Source organism: Bufo bufo, chromosome 1 (assembly GCF_905171765.1).
Source record: "Bufo bufo chromosome 1, aBufBuf1.1, whole genome shotgun sequence".
Classification (NCBI taxonomy): domain Eukaryota; kingdom Metazoa; phylum Chordata; class Amphibia; order Anura; family Bufonidae; genus Bufo; species Bufo bufo.
The window spans coordinates 469,604,084-469,622,393 of NC_053389.1; the positions used below are offsets into that span (position 1 = coordinate 469,604,084).

Genomic DNA, 18,310 nt, shown 5'->3' on the forward strand with positions numbered 1-18,310 from the left:
GTGAGATTTTTTTAAATATCATTCGCACAAAGTGGAAAATGTCTGAAACTGAATTCGCACATGACTTCACCTGCTGTGTGGATTTTTAGTTATGCTGTGGATTCCACCATCTACAATGCAGAAGGGTAAAATATGCGTCTAACCTGCAGCATCTACGCTATTAATTCTGCACCCTTGTAGCTTGACAGGTTTGGACATTCTTGCCTTCACTGCTAAATTCAGAACGAAAGAGCTATTGCCTAACAGCAGGGATACCCAACAGCAATGAGATAAGCAAGTACTAATGCAAAGTAGCTCATCAATGACTACAATACACACACATCTTGAGAAAATTAACACAAACTTTAATATTTGTCACTTTCACTTGTAAAACACACACACACATATATATATATATCATGCTGTGTTGAATGAGGGCATTTTGCAATCTCCAAGCAGGAAAGCTTGAATCAAAGTCAGCGATCTTTAGGAGGGTCTTTCTTGATTCGTCTTCTGCGGTATCTGAAATTCAGACATTAAAATAATTTATTAAAACATGACAGGCCAAGTAAGACGGGAATTCCTTTTCTAGCTTTTAAAAGTTTCTTTTGAACACAAATTCAGTGACTAACAAAAGAACATGAATCTGTACTGGATTTCTAAACGTACAGCAGGGGAACCCATGAAAAAGTTCTCCACTCCTGGGAGCCTTAGGAAGCCTTCAGACACAGCAGATTTTGGTGCCAAAAAATCAGTTTGATTCACCTGAATGGGGTTGCAGAAAGCCATGCGCTTCCCGTCAAAACTGTTCTATTCAGAATACAACTGATTTTCAGTCACAGAATTTCTGTGACAAAATCTGCCCCGTGTAAAAGAGCCCTTAGGGAGCCTTCAGACGCAGAAGATTTTGTTATCAGTTCCATTCATCTGATCGGGGGTTGTTTGGGTGACAAGAACTTGGATTTCTGCAAGCCCCATTCAGATGAATGGAACCGATTTTCAGTAACCGAAATTGTCTGCAGAAAATCTGCTGCTAGTGAAGGCACCCTTAACGAAATTTGGTGTAGAGGAAGGTGGCCCTTCTATCATTTTGGTCCAACATGATCATTTGCCTCAGATACGTTTGAAATTTGTACATAAAAATTCCTGCTCATTCTGGGCTCTGAAGTCTAGGAGGCGGTCCTATCAGTGATGACCGGCTTCCCTCTATGACTGTGTATACACAGATAGCTGTCATCACTGATAGGACCGTCTCCTTGGCTTCAAAGACCAGAATGAGCAGGAATTTAAATGTTTAAAATACAAGTTTTACTGAATCTTTTCCCATAAAACTATGTATCAGTCTGCTCAGCTCCTCCTGCTCTATGACATGCTGGCTGCAGCTCAATCACCATGTTTAACATGACAGGTTCCCTTTAAGCCAGTATAAGATTTAATTATCTGTGTTTTGTGATCAGTTCACAGTATGAAATTAGTCACTAAGATACGTAGCTGTATTTTTGCGCTGCAGATCCTCAATGTGATGTGGGTAAAATCACAGGAACAGACAATTCATCAAAGTGGGGGACCGCGCTGCTATCGACACCTCCTCCTTTCACGGTACAAGGTTAATTGGCGACACGGGGAAAGACCTTCAAGCTCCACGCCTAGGAGACTCTCCTCTATCCGAAACTCCTGTAGGTAATCTAGGAATCCCAGCCATAGTGAAGCACAGACTTCCACCGTATAGTAGAAATGTTTATTATACAGGGAGTGCAGAATTATTAGGCAAGTTGTATTTTTGAGGATTAATTTTATTATTGAACAACAACCATGTTCTCAATAAACCCCAAAAACTCATTAATATCAAAGCTGAATATTTTTGGAAGTAGTTTTTAGTTTTAGCTATTTTAGGGGGATATCTGTGTGTGCAGGTGACTATTACTGTGCATAATTATTAGGCAACTTAACAAAAAACAAATATATACCCATTTCAATTATTTATTTTTACCAGTGAAACCAATATAACATCTCAACATTCACAAATATACATTTCTGACATTCAAAAACAAAACAAAAACAAATCAGTGACCAATATAGCCACCTTTCTTTGCAAGGACACTAAAAAGCCTGCCATCCATGGATTCTGTCAGTGTTTTGATCTGTTCACCATCAACATTGCGTGCAGCAGCAACCACAGCCTCCCAGACACTGTTCAGAGAGGTGTACTGTTTTCCCTCCTTGTAAATCTCACATTTGATGATGGACCACAGGTTCTCAATGGGGTTCAGATCAGGTGAACAAGGAGGCCATGTCATTAGATTTTCTTCTTTTATACCCTTTCTTGCCAGCCACGCTGTGGAGTACTTGGACGCGTGTGATGGAGCATTGTCCTGCATGAAAATCATGTTTTTCTTGAAGGATGCAGATTTCTTCCTGTACCACTGCTTGAAGAAGGTGTCTTCCAGAAACTGGCAGTAGGACTGGGAGTTGAGCTTGACTCCATCCTCAACCCGAAAAGGCCCCACAAGCTCATCTTTGATGATACCAGCCCAAACCAGTACTCCACCTCCACCTTGCTGGCGTCTGAGTCGGACTGGAGCTCTCTGCCCTTTACCAATCCAGCCACGGGCCCATCCATCTGGCCCATCAAGACTCACTCTCATTTCATCAGTCCATAAAACCTTAGAAAAATCAGTCTTGAGATATTTCTTGGCCCAGTCTTGACGTTTCAGCTTGTGTGTCTTGTTCAGTGGTGGTCGTCTTTCAGCCTTTCTTACCTTGGCCATGTCTCTGAGTATTGCACACCTTGTGCTTTTGGGCACTCCAGTGATGTTGCAGCTCTGAAATATGGCCAAACTGGTGGCAAGTGGCATCTTGGCAGCTGCACGCTTGACTTTTCTCAGTTCATGGGCAGTTATTTTGCGCCTTGGTTTTTCCACACGCTTCTTGCGACCCTGTTGACTATTTTGAATGAAACGCTTGATTGTTCGATGATCACGCTTCAGAAGCTTTGCAATTTTAAGAGTGCTGCATCCCTCTGCAAGATATCTCACTATTTTTGACTTTTCTGAGCCTGTCAAGTCCTTCTTTTGACCCATTTTGCCAAAGGAAAGGAAGTTGCCTAATAATTATGCACACCTAATATAGGGTGTTGATGTCATTAGACCACACCCCTTCTCATTACAGAGATGCACATCACCTAATATGCTTAATTGGTAGTAGGCTTTCGAGCCTAGACAGCTTGGAGTGAGACAACATGCATAAAGAGGATGATGTGGTCAAAATACTCATTTGCCTAATAATTCTGCACGCAGTGTACTTACAAACAGCTTCTCGTTAAAAGCATATAAAATCATGAAAGTGCACACGCACAGGTATCACCCGACCCGGGTTTCGCTTTCGCGCTTCTTCGGGAGCGAACACCTACACTCTGTAATCCAGTCTTATAAATCATCCCAAAATCCCACGACTTGCTTACATCATCAAATCTGGTTCATATCTCCACCTTAAAACAAGCCAATTTCTCACAATAAAACTATTATTACCTTATGATACAAATCATTATAATTAATTCCTACCATATCTCTTATCCTTTTGCAAAGACAGGAGGTATTTAAATATTAGGGATCGACCGATTATCGGTTTTACCGATATTATCGGCCGATATTCAGGATTTTGACAGTTATCGGTATCTATTTTGCCGATATTCCGATAACGTATGGGGAACACAGATCGCGCTGCTGTCAGCGCTCTCTGTGTTCCCTCAGCAGCACAGGGGAGAAGGAAGCAGTGTCTCCCTCCCCCTGTGATGCTGCTGCCGCCAATGAAGAGACAGAAGAGGAGGGGAGGGGCTTTGGCCACTGCGCCACCAATGATGTTGACTTACTCATTCATTCAAATTGAACAGGAGGCGGGAGCTGGCTGCAGAATCACATAGCCGGCTCCCGACCTCTATGAGCGGTAGCTGCGATCCGCGGTAGTTAACCCCTCAGGTGCCGGGGATCGCAGCTACCGCTCATAGAGGTCGGGAGCCGGCTATGTGATTCTGCAGCCAGCTCCCGCCTCCTGTATATGAATAAATGAGAGATTTATGTTCATTGGTGGCGCAGTGTGCCCCCCACCCCCACATTAAAAACATTGGTGGTACAGTGCGCCCCCCACCCCTAGATTAAAAACATTGGTGGCGCAGTGCGGCTCCCCAGTTTTAATCATTGGTGGCAGTGGCCACAGGGCCCCCTCTCCCCTCCTCCTCCGATCGGAGCCCCAGCAGTGTAAGCCTGGGGCTCCGATCAGTTACCATGGCAGCCCGGACGCTACTGAAGCCCTGGCTGCCATGGTAAGCTCCATGCTGCTGTGTGCACAGAGCACAGGGCAGCAGGGACAGTGTGAGGTCCTATTCACCCTGATAGAGATCTATCAGGGTGAATAGGACAAGGGTTCTAGTCCCTAAGGGGGCTAAAAGTTAGTAAAAAAATAAATAAAAATTAAGTATAAATAAAAAAGAATGATTTACAAAAACAAAACAAAACTACACATTAAAAATATTCATTTTCAGCAGATTTCTGTAGGAATTAAAAAAAATAAATAAATTTTTTTTTTTTAATTTCACAGAATATCGGTATAAATTATCGGCCCTAAAAAAATCAATATTGGTCGATCCCTATTAAATATCTCCAAAGAAGTTCCACTAGTTTCGATCAAAACACACCTCCTATCACATGACCCAGTATCTAATCCCGGGCACGTCACGCCTCTTATCACGTGACCCCTCATATGATCCCGGTTTCATCACAGCGCCTATCCAATCCTTGCTGGGACCCACCCCTTAATGCCACAGGTCCTATCTCCTTCATCCTACAGGTAAATACTAGATTCAAGAGGAAGAAACCCCTAAAAACTAGACATGGTTTCAAATCACACTATATTCAGTCCATTCGGTTGGAGTGTCTCCAATTTGTACATCCACTCCACCTCCCTTTTGTTTATTTAAGCATTATAATCTCACCCCCCACCCGTGGGGTTTCACCAATTCTGCACCGATAAATCGCAAACCCTTCGGATCCTTCTGCTGACATCTCTTAAAGTGCAGGGGGACACCATGTGTTTCTACTCCTTTTTTTAAATTCCGTATACCGTATGTTCTTGAATTCTAATCTTGAGTTTTCTAGTAGTTCGCCCACGTACTGGAGGCCACAAGGACACTCCAGCACGTAGATGACCCCTATAGTCTCACATGAAATGTTCCTCTTAACTTTAAAGGACTGTTCTTTCTTTTTGGAGCAAACTGTTTCTATACTTCTTGTTTTATCTATTCTATTCTTATTTCTACAAGGGAGACAAAACCCACACCACGTGAATTTATTTCCTTTTTTCCTATCTTCGGTCTTACATTCTGCACTGTGCACCAGATGTTGTTGTAGATTTGGGGCCTTTTTAAAAATCACCGAGGGGTATTCTGGGAGAACCTTTCCTAAAACGGGGTCATTTTTCAATATCCCCCAATATCCTCCTCTTGAATCTAGTATTTACCTGTAGGATGAAGGAGATAGGACCTGTGGCATTAAGGGGTGGGTCCCAGCAAGGATTGGATAGGAGCTGTGATGAAACCGGGATCATAACGGGTCACGTGATAAGAGGCATGACGTGCCCGGAATTAAATACTGGGTCATGTGATAGGAGGTGTGTTTTAATCGATACTAGTTGAACTTCTTTGGCGATATTTAAATACCTCCTGTCTTTGCAAAAGGATAAGAGATATGGTAGGAATTAATCATAATGATTTATAACGTAAGATAATAGTTTTATTGTGAGAAATTGGCTTGTTTTAAGGTGGAGATATGAACCAGATTTGATGATGTAAGCAAGTGGTGGGATTTTGGGATGATTTATAAGACTGGATTACAGAGTGTAGGTGTTCGCTCCCGAAGAAGCGCGAAAGCGAAACCCGGGTCGGGTGATACCTGTGCGTGTGCACTTTCATGATTTTATATGCTTTTAACGAGAAGCTGTTTGTAAGTATAATAAACATTTCTACTATACGGTGGAAGTCTGTGCTTCACTATGGCTGGGATTCCTAGATTACCTACAGGAGTGTCGGATAGAGGAGAGTCTCCTAGGCGTGGAGCTTGAAGGTCTTTCCCCGTGTCGCCAATTAACCTTGTACCGTGAAAGGAGGAGGTGTCGATAGCAGCGCGGTCCCCCACTTTGATGAAGTGTTTTGTGATCAGCTCTATGTTCTGTACATTCTGATAGCTCAATCATCTAACAAATGTATTCATTGTCACCCCTGTATATTTTGCACTAGTCAAACAATGTAATTTGCGTAGGGCACTAGGGATCAGGGGGCCCTCTGCTACCTTAGGCAGCTGGGTCCTCCTAAGTGGCACCTATATTGTACTGTATTTCAAATGCATCTACATCATGAAATGGATACCATTGAATACAATGGTAGAGCAGGGAGCTAACAGCTCCCTCCTCCTCCATTCACTCTGCCACCAGTGGTTTGGTGCAGTGACGTCATCATGCCTGTTGCTCCTAGTCACCGTACAGACCAGAGCAGATCTGCAGTGCTCCATTTGTCATGGGAACATGGGCTGGATGAGTATGCCTTGTGTGGATAGCTCAGCATGGGGCATTATACTGTATGAGGGGCACATGTAGATGGCATTATACTGTATAATGGTCCCTCACGGGACATCATTTCTATTGTATGATAGGCACATGTAGGGGGCAATATAATGTGTGAGTGGCATATAAAGGGCAATATACTTAGTGTGAAGCACATAAGGGGTCCCCATATTGGCAGCGTGATGGAGCAGAACTTAGCAGTGCTATAGGGCAGAGCTTAGCTGTGTTACAGGCCCCCCCCCCCCCCCCCCCATATTTAACTTTCTTTGGGCCCCAGAATTGCCAAATCCTCCACTGAACGGATATATACCATCATAAGTAATGTTATTGTTAACTTACTGGCCAATAGGATACCATCGGTGCTTGGTGGTGAAGAACATCTTGCTCAGTTCTTCCATGGTTGGTGCAGGTTTACCCTCAGCTTCGTACAGTCTGGCTTTTAGAACCTGCTCATGTGATTCTTCCTGGTTGTGTAATGGATCTAGTCGAGGAATAGGCTAGACGGCAAATTTATCACACAGCTGATGAGATTATGGTTTCTGCACACTCTACCACAGATATGACTTCACCATTAAAAGGAGTTCTCTGGGCTTTTAGCCTAAGTAGTGATGATTGTTGCTAACCTGTGAAGTGAAGCTCTTTTACTTACTGTCCCTTGCTCCCCTGATGCTGCTGTCTGCACCGCACGCACTGTGGGGTCTTCCGCCCCGGCTCCCAACCGGATTGGGCCACTTATTTTCCTGTTGCAGCCAAACAGGAAAAGAAGCGGTCATATCCGGTCGGAAGAACCCACAGGGAACGACAGTGCAGTGCAGACAGTAGCATGACGGGAGCAAGGGAGGGTAAGTCCAATGTAAAAGAGCTTCCCTTCACAGGTTAGCAATAGTCACTACTCAGACTAAAGCCTCATTCACACGTCAGTGTTTCACGGTTGTGTGCTGTATGTATTCTGCGCGGACAGCACATGTCCGCATTTACTTTAATGTGTGTATTCAGACATCAATGTTTTAGCACAGTCCGTGGGTCCGTGTTTTTAGCACGGATGCATGCTCTATTTTGTCCGTGTTCATGGATCCATCAAGTCCATTATAGTCTATAGGTCTGTGAAAATCACGAATCCGTGTTTCAGGGATCATGAAGAAGAGATTCTTTGAAAATTATTTTTCAGCTGTTCAGTGTCAGTGAAACACGGATTCAACACAGACATAAAAAAACGGACACATGGACCCAACACGGATGCATCACTGACCACCTGCTCACGGATTTGAGCACGGACACAGACGTGTGAATGAGGCTTAAATGTCTGGAGAACTCCTTTAACCCCATTAGGACATGTAACCTACAAACTTGTACCCCTACACAGGGACTAAAGCCTTGCCCACACAACAATTTTTTTTTGTCAATTTTGTGTGGGCATGGCTTTTGTCCCTGTGTAGGTTTTATGGTTGTATATGCATGCCTTTGTTAGTGCTGGATGGGGCTTTTTTGTTTTTCCCATTAGGACGTGGCCTATTTTTGGTCTTCACTAACAAGTGCATTTTTTTTTTTACTTTAATTGACACATTCCAAGAGCTAGATGTTTAGCCCTTTTCTATTTTTTTGGATTTGTCAGAGTTATTTCCAATCCAATATGCGGCAGGAGCCAGGCTGTGGATATCAGCTGGCTTCAGATGCTAACCCCAGGGGAACCATATGAACTTTCAGCATTAACTAGCACTCACTTGTGATAGATATATACGTCCCATACCGTTCAGGAGTTCACACAGTTAAGAATTTAATTACAACTAACTAAACTCACATTCCTTGAAGCAGCAAAGTGAGATAGAGCTGGAAGGCTCCACACTGACAGGAGACTTCTGAATACCAACACTTCCATCATGTGTTGAAGGCACTGATTAGACCGCTGCAGCAGCAACCCATCCAGTGCCCAATGGCTGTCATGTTTCACAAGTGCTGATGCAGAAAATTCCATAACCTTTGATAGTAGCAACTTTATATCTAATGTATGACCCAAACAGGAACAAAAGTGTATTTGTCTGAAGAAAGACTATAAAAAACACATTTTACTTATTCAGTTAATGTATAATACCCACTAATACCGCCATCGTCAAAGACCCCCTCCTTCTTAAAAGGAGTTGTCCAGAGGGGGACATTTTTTTAAAGGGGCTAGAGGGCGTTAAAGGGGTTATCCAAGATTTTTGAACTGATGATCTATCCTCTGGTATCTGACTGGTGGGGATCCGACACCCGGGACCCCCACCAATCAGCTGCTTTTTGAAGCTTCCCATAGGCCATTCATAAGGTTCATTGGTCACATGGCCAGGCTCAGCCTTATTGAAGTGAATGGGGCTGAGCCGTGATACCAAGCTCTCAAAAGGATGACACTGTGCTTGGTGAGCAGAGAGAAGGTTGTGGCACTACTGTAAGCGCCAGTGCCTTCTCAAACAACTGATCGACGGGGGTCCTGGGTGTTGAAGAAAAGGTCATCAGTTCAAAAATCTCAGAAAACCCTTTTAAAAAATAAAAAATAAGCATTACTCACCTCACCAATCCCTGCTTCTCTCCACATCAGGAAACAGCTGGAAATGCCCACTGTCACAGGCGGGTCACTGATGCAGCCAGTAATTGGCTTAACAGGTATTTTCAGCCATTTCCTGGGTGTGGAGCTGGCACAGGAGATGACCAATGCTCATTCTTTCTGGTCCTTTTTGGACAAAAACATATATATTTTTTTTAAGTTTTACTCTCTTTTCAAGTTGAGGCCACGTACAGCAAGTAATTATATACTAAACATGCACCATACAGGTAGTTCAGGTTTGGCCTTGGCCTTTCTGATGGTCTTCCAGGCTGCACAGTTACCTTGGTGTGCTCATATGGAATATCCATTGTCGGATGGTAGCAGACAATGGTTTTCCCATCTGATGTCAGAGCCAGCTTGACTTCACTGCATAAAAGAGAAGATAGAAAGAAACAAAGAGGTTCATCAGTCTACACTCCAAAAATCTAATTTGGTGCCTTTGGCTCTTAAGTCTAAAACTTTAGGAGCCAAAATGATCTCTCTCTAAAAAGTAAAATTATCTCATGTAAAATAAAACGGTTTATACAGGATAGGCAATAAATGTACAATTACTGAGGGTCTGACTATTGACAGTGGGGGGACCTAAGCCTCATGTAAATAAGCAGTGCGAATGCGTCACCTGCATGGGCAGCGGGACAAAGTCGAGTACTATAATGGGCACATTAGGGCAGATATACTCTGGGGAGGCTGCCTGCACTGTTCATGTAATTGGACAACCCCTGGCATAGGAAATTATAGCCTGAAAGACAAGTACCTACAGCTGTTGGGGACTGTTCACATCTGGTTTTTGCTGCAAGTCAAGCGGATACGTTTAGACATACAGTAAAAAAGTATACAAACATACAATTGTGGCCATCAATCTTTTTTTTAACGTTTGACAGAGGTGCATACGTTTGTCTGTGTTTTTTTTAAACAAAATGTACTTTTTTTAAATAAATATTTGTAGGCATCGTCTAAAAAAAAAAAAACTGATATGTTTAACAGATGGAAACATATTTTTACGTTTCCATTCATATGTGTATACCTTTCAGTATTTTGTCTCATGTAAAGAAGTATAATATGTCTCAATGTGGGAATGGGATTTTCTGGGATTGATTATATATATATATATATATCACCTATCCGCAGGACAGATCATTAATATCTGAGCGCTGTGGGTCTGGCTCTTGGCACCCCCGCCGATCAGCTGTTGGAAGAGGCTGTTGTGCTCAAGTGAAGGGCCCTGGGCTGCACTACCAAGCACAGCCACTATTCACTCTACAGCGCTGTGCTTGGTAAGCTGAGAGGAGACCACAGCACTCATTGGAGCGCCAGCCACCTCAAACAGCTGATCAGCAGGGGTGCCAGATATCAGACCCCCACTGATCAGATACTGATGACCTATAGGTCATCAATACAATAAAAGGCAGCATGGTGGCTCAGTCATTAGCACTGGTGCCTTGCAGTGCCGGAGTCCTAGGTTCAATCGCAGATCCACAAAATACGTATGCTATCTGTATGCATCCTGCACTTTTCACGGGACCCACTGAAAAAAATTGCCTGCAAAATGGACAATAGGACATGTTCTACGATTTGTGGCTTGGCCACACAGATGCAAACAGGGTCCGTGTGCGATCTGAAAAAAAAAAATGCAGATTGGACGCAGACCGTAAATACGGTCGTGTGCATACACCCTAAAGAACCTAGTTTGGACATGCAAGCAAATTTTTATACCCTACAAACCAGACGTAGTGGCTTCAGATACAATCCAGTTACAAGTAACTACAATTGCAATAGTGGAGGTTTATGATTTATACCTGTTTGTATAAGAAATTCTGGGCCAAGCTGATTCTTCAGTCTTTGGCCAGAGTATAATGTTAAATACACAGCAACCTTTAAAGGGGTCGTTTCACTTCAGCAAACTGCATTTGTATGTAGAGAAAATTAAAGGGGTTGTCCGGGTTCAGATCTGAACCCAGACATACCCATATTTTCACCCAGGCAGCCCCCCTGATGTTAACTTCCGCCCAGCAATGTGTTTGGTGAAGTCACCGACTCTGATGGGCAGGCTTTAGCACTGCCCTAGCAGTTTTACAGGCTAGGGCAGCGCCAAAGCCCACTCATCAGTGCCGGTGACGTCACCGCGCTCACAAGCCTCCGCCTGGCAGCCCCGGTACGTCACCGGAACTCCAAAAAATGCCTTTGCCCTGTGCGATTTAGCCCAGGGCAAAGGAGAGCATCGGAGCATGGACTGCTCCGACGCTCAAGTCAGGGGGGCTGCCGGGGTAAAAATGGCGATATGTCCGGGTTCAGCTCTGAACCCGGACAACCCCTTTAATACAAGGCACTTACTAATAGGGTTGTTTCGGGTATCGAACTTTCGATACCCAATCAATACTTTTATGCCAGTATCGATTCGGTATCAGGATGTTAATTTTTTCGATACTAGACTCTCCTCTTATGGCGCTCGGCGTGCGCGCAGACAGTGGAGAAAGAGGGAGGGAGTCCCTCCCTCCTACGATGCAGCCGTGCTGAGCCCAATGAAGTGAGCCGGCTCTGAAGCTGCCCACACCAGTGCCACCAATGAATGTGCCGCTATTAATTAAAGCAGGAGGAGGGAATACACTGCGGCGCCGTCTGAGCTAGTGAGCTCAGCGAACAGCAGCCTCCTCCTGAGTGTCCTCCCCAGAGTCAAGCAGCCAGCATAGCAGGTGCCTGGCCACTGTGCCACCAATGATAATACAAATACAGGAGGCAGGTGCCAGTAGGAAACAACCCTACTTACTAATGTATTGTGATTCTCCATATTGCCTCCTTTGCTGGCTGGATTCATTTTTCCATCCATCAGACTTCTTGTTTCCATGTTTACGAACCCCCTGCAAATCTAGCAGTGGTGGCCATGCTTGTACACTATAGGAAAAAGTGCTGGCCTATGCGAACTGCCACGCTCCCGGCACCTTTTTACTATAATGTGCAGACACCGCCACTGCTGCTGGATTACAGGCTGGTCATAACTAGGGATGAGCGAATCGACTTCAGGTTAAACATCCGAAGTTGATTAGCATAAGACTTTGTTAGAATACTGTACGGAGCAGGAGTCTCGCGAGACTTCATGTAATAACTTCAAAAATTTAATTCTACTGTAAAAAAACTTTTACCGAACGGTTCGGTTCTAACGAAGTTTATGTGAATCGGCTTCGGATGTTTCCTCCAAAGTCGATTCGCTCATCCCTAGTCGTAACCATGGAAATGACCAGTATATGATGTGATGGAAGAATGAGTGAAGGAAGCAACATGGACAACGACAATACATTAGTAAGTGCCTTGTATTAACTTTCTCTACATGATAGATGCAGTTTGCTGAAGTGAAGACAACCCCTTTAAATGAATATCACATACCAATTGTAGTCATTAGGAAGTGCAGAATAGGAGGATTCTTCACGAAGCAGGTACCAGTCTGCGAAAGAGAAATTCAATAAGACATCACCTCCTATGAATGCAGCTGTGGAAAACCTATGATGTTGCTACTGATGGCTCAGGCCTCATGCACACGAACATATTTTTGTTTCCATGTCCATTTTTTTTGCGGATAGGATGCGGACCCATTTATATTAATGAGTCAGAGAAAAAATAATCAGCACGCATATGTCCGTTCCGTGTCCGTCTGTTTTGAGGACAAGGACAGGCATTGTTACAATGGATCTGCAAAAAAAATGGGTGCAATACGGATGTCACAGTGAGGTCATCCATATTTTTTGCGGATCCATGTTTTTCAGACCGGTCCCATCATGTTTTAGTCTTCTGTATATGTTAAACGGAAGCCTTCACCAAACTGTTCCATTGTATAAAAAGTGTGTGATTGTAAACAAAAGAGCCCGTGCCCTGCGTGATCTAGCTCAGGGCAAAGGAGAGCATTGGCTGCCGGGGTGAAACTGGGGATATGTCCGGTGTCAGCTCTGAACCTGGACAACCCCTTTAAAGTGAATCTGTCACCTGATTGAGAAACTTTAACTCCATTTCACAAGCCCTCCAAAGAAAAAAATATATATATAGTACATGTCCAATTCTTGTCCGTTTTGTGGACAAGAATAGGCATTTGTTATATACTACGGGACCTGCGGAAGAGGTAAAATGCAGGATGCACATGGCTGTTATCCGCGATTTGCAGACCGCCAAACGGATACAGTCGTGAGAATTTCCACTAAAAAAATCGTGATCTGGACTCCTTTTCTGCGGTATATTTTTGTAGATAATAGTCCTAAATCAGGTGACAGGTTCCCTTTAAATGTAAAGCCTACTGGGAAATTGATCAAAGTAGTGTAAGAAAAACTGGCTTAGCTGCAACCAATCAGATTCCACCTTACATTTTCCAAAGGAGCTCTGGAAAATGACAGATGGAATCAGTTGCTACGGGCAACTAAGCCAGTCCTAGTTGGATCAATCTCTCCCCATGTAAATAGCTGGACCCCCGCTGTATCCGCCCCTGTTGTAGAGATCGGCGGGGGTCTCTGTGATCACATGTCATGAGCACAGGTCTCCATGCAGGAAAGCAATCGCCCGCCGCCCCGGTAAGGTCACCCCCGGACCCCTCCTGTCACGGCTTACCTCCCACCGGTCCTGTCCTGCCATTAGTCCCAGCCAGGACCGAGCAGCGCAGAGCACGGCACCGAACCAGAGCAGCGCTGCACCGGCTCAGCGCCGAGGCCGCCATGACCTGAGGGGAGGAACGAACCGGAAGCCGTGTGAGCGAAACAGCCGCTTCCGGTGACTGCTGCGGGTCTGGTACTGCTCCGCTCCGGTATTTCACCGCCAGTGACCGGCTACCGGAGAAGCTATGCCCATAAAAGAGTTTAACCATTTCACCCACCGAGAGTTATGCGTTTCTGGGGGCCATGACTTCTTGTATTTTCCCCTTCACATAGCCATAGCACAGCTTGTTTTGCATAGAATGGGGTGGAATTGGAAGAAAAAAAGCGGTTGCCCCACAGTTTTAAGCTACATTCACACGACCGCATGTGTTTTGCGGTTCGCAAAATACTGACCCTCCAAAAAAGGGATGACGTCCTTTTGGCATCCGTTTTTTTTTTTTTGCGGACCCATTCTAACAATACCTATACTTGTCTGCAAAAAGGACAAGAATAGGACATGCTCTGTATTTTTTTGCAGGGCTAGGGAACGGATGAATGAATGGATCCTCATCCAATCCGCCAAAAAAAAAAAATGGACAGAACACGGAAACAAAATACGTTCGTGTAAATGTAGCCTTAGGCTACATGCGCACGACCGTATGTGTTTTGCGGTCCGCAAATTGCGGATCCGTAAAAAAACCGAAAACGGATGACATCGGTATGCCATACGTTTTTTTGGCACATCCATTGTAACAATGCCTAAAACGGACAAGAATAGGACATGTTCTACTTTTTTTGCAGGGCTACGGAACGGACATACTGATGCGGACACATACGGTGTGCTGTCGGCATTTTTTGCAGACTCGTTGAAATAAATGGGTCTGCATCCTATCCGTAAAAAAATGAACGGACACGGAAACAAACAACGTTCGTGTGCATGTAGCCTTATGGGCATTGTTTTCACTAGGGTTCTCTATGTGGTAAAAGTGATCTTCATTCTGTGGGTCAGTACAATTAGGAAAGGAGGCAATATGGACAATCACAATACATTAGTAAGTGCCTTAGGGCACTTTCAGACTTGCGTTGTCCGGATCCGTAACACCGCAAGTGAACTGAAAGCATTTGAAGACGGATCCGTCTTCAAAATGCGTTCAGTGTTACTATGGCAGCCAGGACGCTATTAAAGTCCTGGCTGCCATAGTAGTAGTGGGGAGCGGTATACTTACAGTCCGTCCATGCGGCTCCCGGGGCGCTCCAGAATGACGTCAGAGCGCCCCATGCGCATGGATGACGTGATCCATGCGACACGTCATCCCTGCGCGTGGGGCGCCCTGACGTCACTCTGAAGCGCCCGGGGAGCCGCACGGACAGTAAGTATACTGCTCCCCCACTCCCCACTACACTTACCATGGTAAACAGGACTTTAGCGTCCTGGCAGCCATGGTAACCATTCAGAAAAAGCTAAACGTCGGAAATGCGCCGAAACGACGTTTAGCTTAAGGCCGGATCCGGATTAATGCCTTTCAATGGCCATTAATTCCGGATCCGGCCTTGCGGCAAGTGTTTAGGATTTTTGGCCGGAGCAAAAAGCGCAGCATGCTGCGGTATTTTCTCCGGCCAACAAACGTTCCGTTCCGGAACTGAAGGCATCCTGAACGGATTTCTCTCCATTCAGAATGCATTAGGATAAAACTGATCAGGATTCTTCCGGCATAGAGCCCCGATGACGGAACTCTATGCCGGAAGACAATAACGCAGGTGTGAAAGAGCCCTTATATTAACTTTCTCTACATAATAAATACCACTTACTGGAGTGAGAGAACCCCTTTAATTGCACACCAGTATTTACCTTTTCGTTCCGTTCTTTTGATCTGCTTACACGTATAGTTGTCCTATTAACCTATGGACGTCACTTACACCTATAGTTGTCTTATTAACCTATGGACGTCACTTACACTTATAGTTGTCCTATTAACCTATGGACGTCACTTACACTTATAGTTGTCTTATTAACCTATGGACGTCACTTACACTTATAGTTGTCCTATTAACCTATGGACGTCACTTACACCTATAGTTGTCTTATTAACCTATGGACGTCACTTACACGTATAGTTGTCCTATTAACCTATAGACGTCACTTACACTTATAGTTGTCTTATTATCCTATAGACGTCACTTACACTTATAGTTGTCTTATTATCCTATGAACGTCACTTACACTTATAGTTGTATTATTAACCTATGGACGTCACTTACACTTATAGTTGTCTTATTAACCTATGGACGTCACTTACACTTATAGTTGTCCTATTAACCTATGGACGTCACTTACACCTATAGTTGTCTTATTAACCTATGGACGTCACTTACACTTATAGTTGTCTTATTAACCTATGGACGTCACTTACACTTATAGTTGTCTTATTAACCTATAGACGTCACTTACACGTATAGTTGTCCTATTAACCTATGGACGTCACTTACACCTATAGTTGTCTTATTAACCTATGGACGTCACTTACACTTATAGTTGTCTTATTAACCTATAGACGTCACTTACACTTATAGTTGTCCTATTAACCTATGGACGTCACTTACACTTATAGTTGTCTTATTAACCTATGGACGTCACTTACACTTATAGTTGTCTTATTAACCTATAGACGTCACTTACACTTATAGTTGTCTTATTATCCTATAGACGTCACTTACACTTATAGTTGTCTTATTATCCTATGAACGTCACTTACACTTATAGTTGTCTTATTAACCTATGGACGTCACTTACACTTATAGTTGTCTTATTAACCTATGGACGTCACTTATACTTATAGTTGTCTTATTATCCTATAGACGTCACTTACACTTATAGTTGTCTTATTATCCTATAGACGTCACTTACACTTATAGTTGTCTTATTAACCTATGGACGTCACTTACACTTATAGTTGTCTTATTAACCTATAGACGTCACTTACACTTATAGTTGTCTTATTATCCTATAGACGTCACTTACACTTATAGTTGTCTTATTATCCTATGGACGTCACTTACACGTATAGTTGTCTTATTATCCTATAGACGTCACTTACACTTATAGTTGTCTTATTAACCTATGGACGTCACTTACACTTATAGTTGTCTTATTAACCTATGGACGTCACTTACACTTATAGTTGTCCTAATAACCTATGGACGTCACTTACACGTATAGTTGTCTTATTAACCTATGGACGTCACTTACACTTATAGTTGTCTTATTATCCCATAGACGTCACTTACACTTATAGTTGTCTTATTATCCTATGGACGTCACTTACACTTATAGTTGTCTTATTAACCTATGGACGTCACTTACACTTATAGTTGTCCTAATAACCTATGGACGTCACTTACACGTATAGTTGTCTTATTAACCTATGGACGTCACTTACACTTATAGTTGTCTTATTATCCCATAGACGTCACTTACACTTATAGTTGTCTTATTATCCTATAGACGTCACTTACACTTATAGTTGTCTTATTAACCTATGGACGTCACTTACACTTATAGTTGTCTTATTAACCTATGGACGTCACTTACACGTATAGTTGTCTTATTAACCTATGAACGTCACTTACACTTATAGTTGTCTTATTAACCTATAGACGTCACTTACACTTATAGTTGTCTTATTAACCTATGGACGTCACTTACACTTATAGTTGTATTATTATCCTATAGACGTCACTTACACTTATAGTTGTATTATTATCCTATAGACGTCACTTACACTTATAGTTGTCTTATTAACCTATGGACGTCACTTACACTTATAGTTGTCTTATTAACCTATGGACGTCACTTACACTTATAGTTGTCTTATTAGCCTATGGACGTCACTTACACTTATAGTTGTCTTATTAACCTATAGACGTCACTTACACTTATAGTTGTCTTATTAACCTATGGACGTCACTTACACTTATAGTTGTATTATTAACCTATGAACGTCACTTACACTTATAGTTGTCTTATTAACCTATGGACGTCACTTACACTTATAGTTGTCTTATTAACCCATGGACGTCACTTACACTTATAGTTGTCTTATTATCCTATAGACGTCACTTACACTTATAGTTGTCTTATTAACCTATGGACGTCACTTACACTTATAGTTGTCTTATTAACCTATGGACGTCACTTACACTTATAGTTGTCTTATTAACCTATGGACGTCACTTACACTTATAGTTGTCTTATTAGCCTATGGACGTCACTTACACTTATAGTTGTCTTATTAACCTATAGACGTCACTTACACTTATAGTTGTCTTATTAACCTATGGACGTCACTTACACTTATAGTTGTCTTATTAACCTATGGACGTCACTTACACTTATAGTTGTCTTATTAACCCATGGACGTCACTTACACTTATAGTTGTCTTATTATCCTATAGACGTCACTTACACTTATAGTTGTCTTATTAACCTATGGACGTCACTTACACTTATAGTTGTCTTATTAACCTATGGACGTCACTT

General features: G+C 43.1%; 1 protein-coding gene across 1 annotated transcript; it reads right to left on the bottom strand.

Moving 5' to 3' along the window:
- Nucleotides 1–326: 326 nt before the first annotated feature.
- Nucleotides 327–13,887, bottom strand: MRPL42 (mitochondrial ribosomal protein L42). The gene is made up of 5 exons (XM_040408847.1): nucleotides 13,751–13,887; nucleotides 12,545–12,602; nucleotides 9,448–9,532; nucleotides 6,928–7,085; nucleotides 327–501 (listed from the first exon to the last, which is right to left on the bottom strand). The coding sequence occupies exons 1-5, from the start codon at nucleotides 13,854–13,856 to the stop codon at nucleotides 456–458; spliced, it is 453 nt and encodes a 150-aa protein (XP_040264781.1). The 5' UTR covers nucleotides 13,857–13,887; the 3' UTR covers nucleotides 327–455.
- Between the last annotated feature and the right edge of the window lie 4,423 nt (nucleotides 13,888–18,310).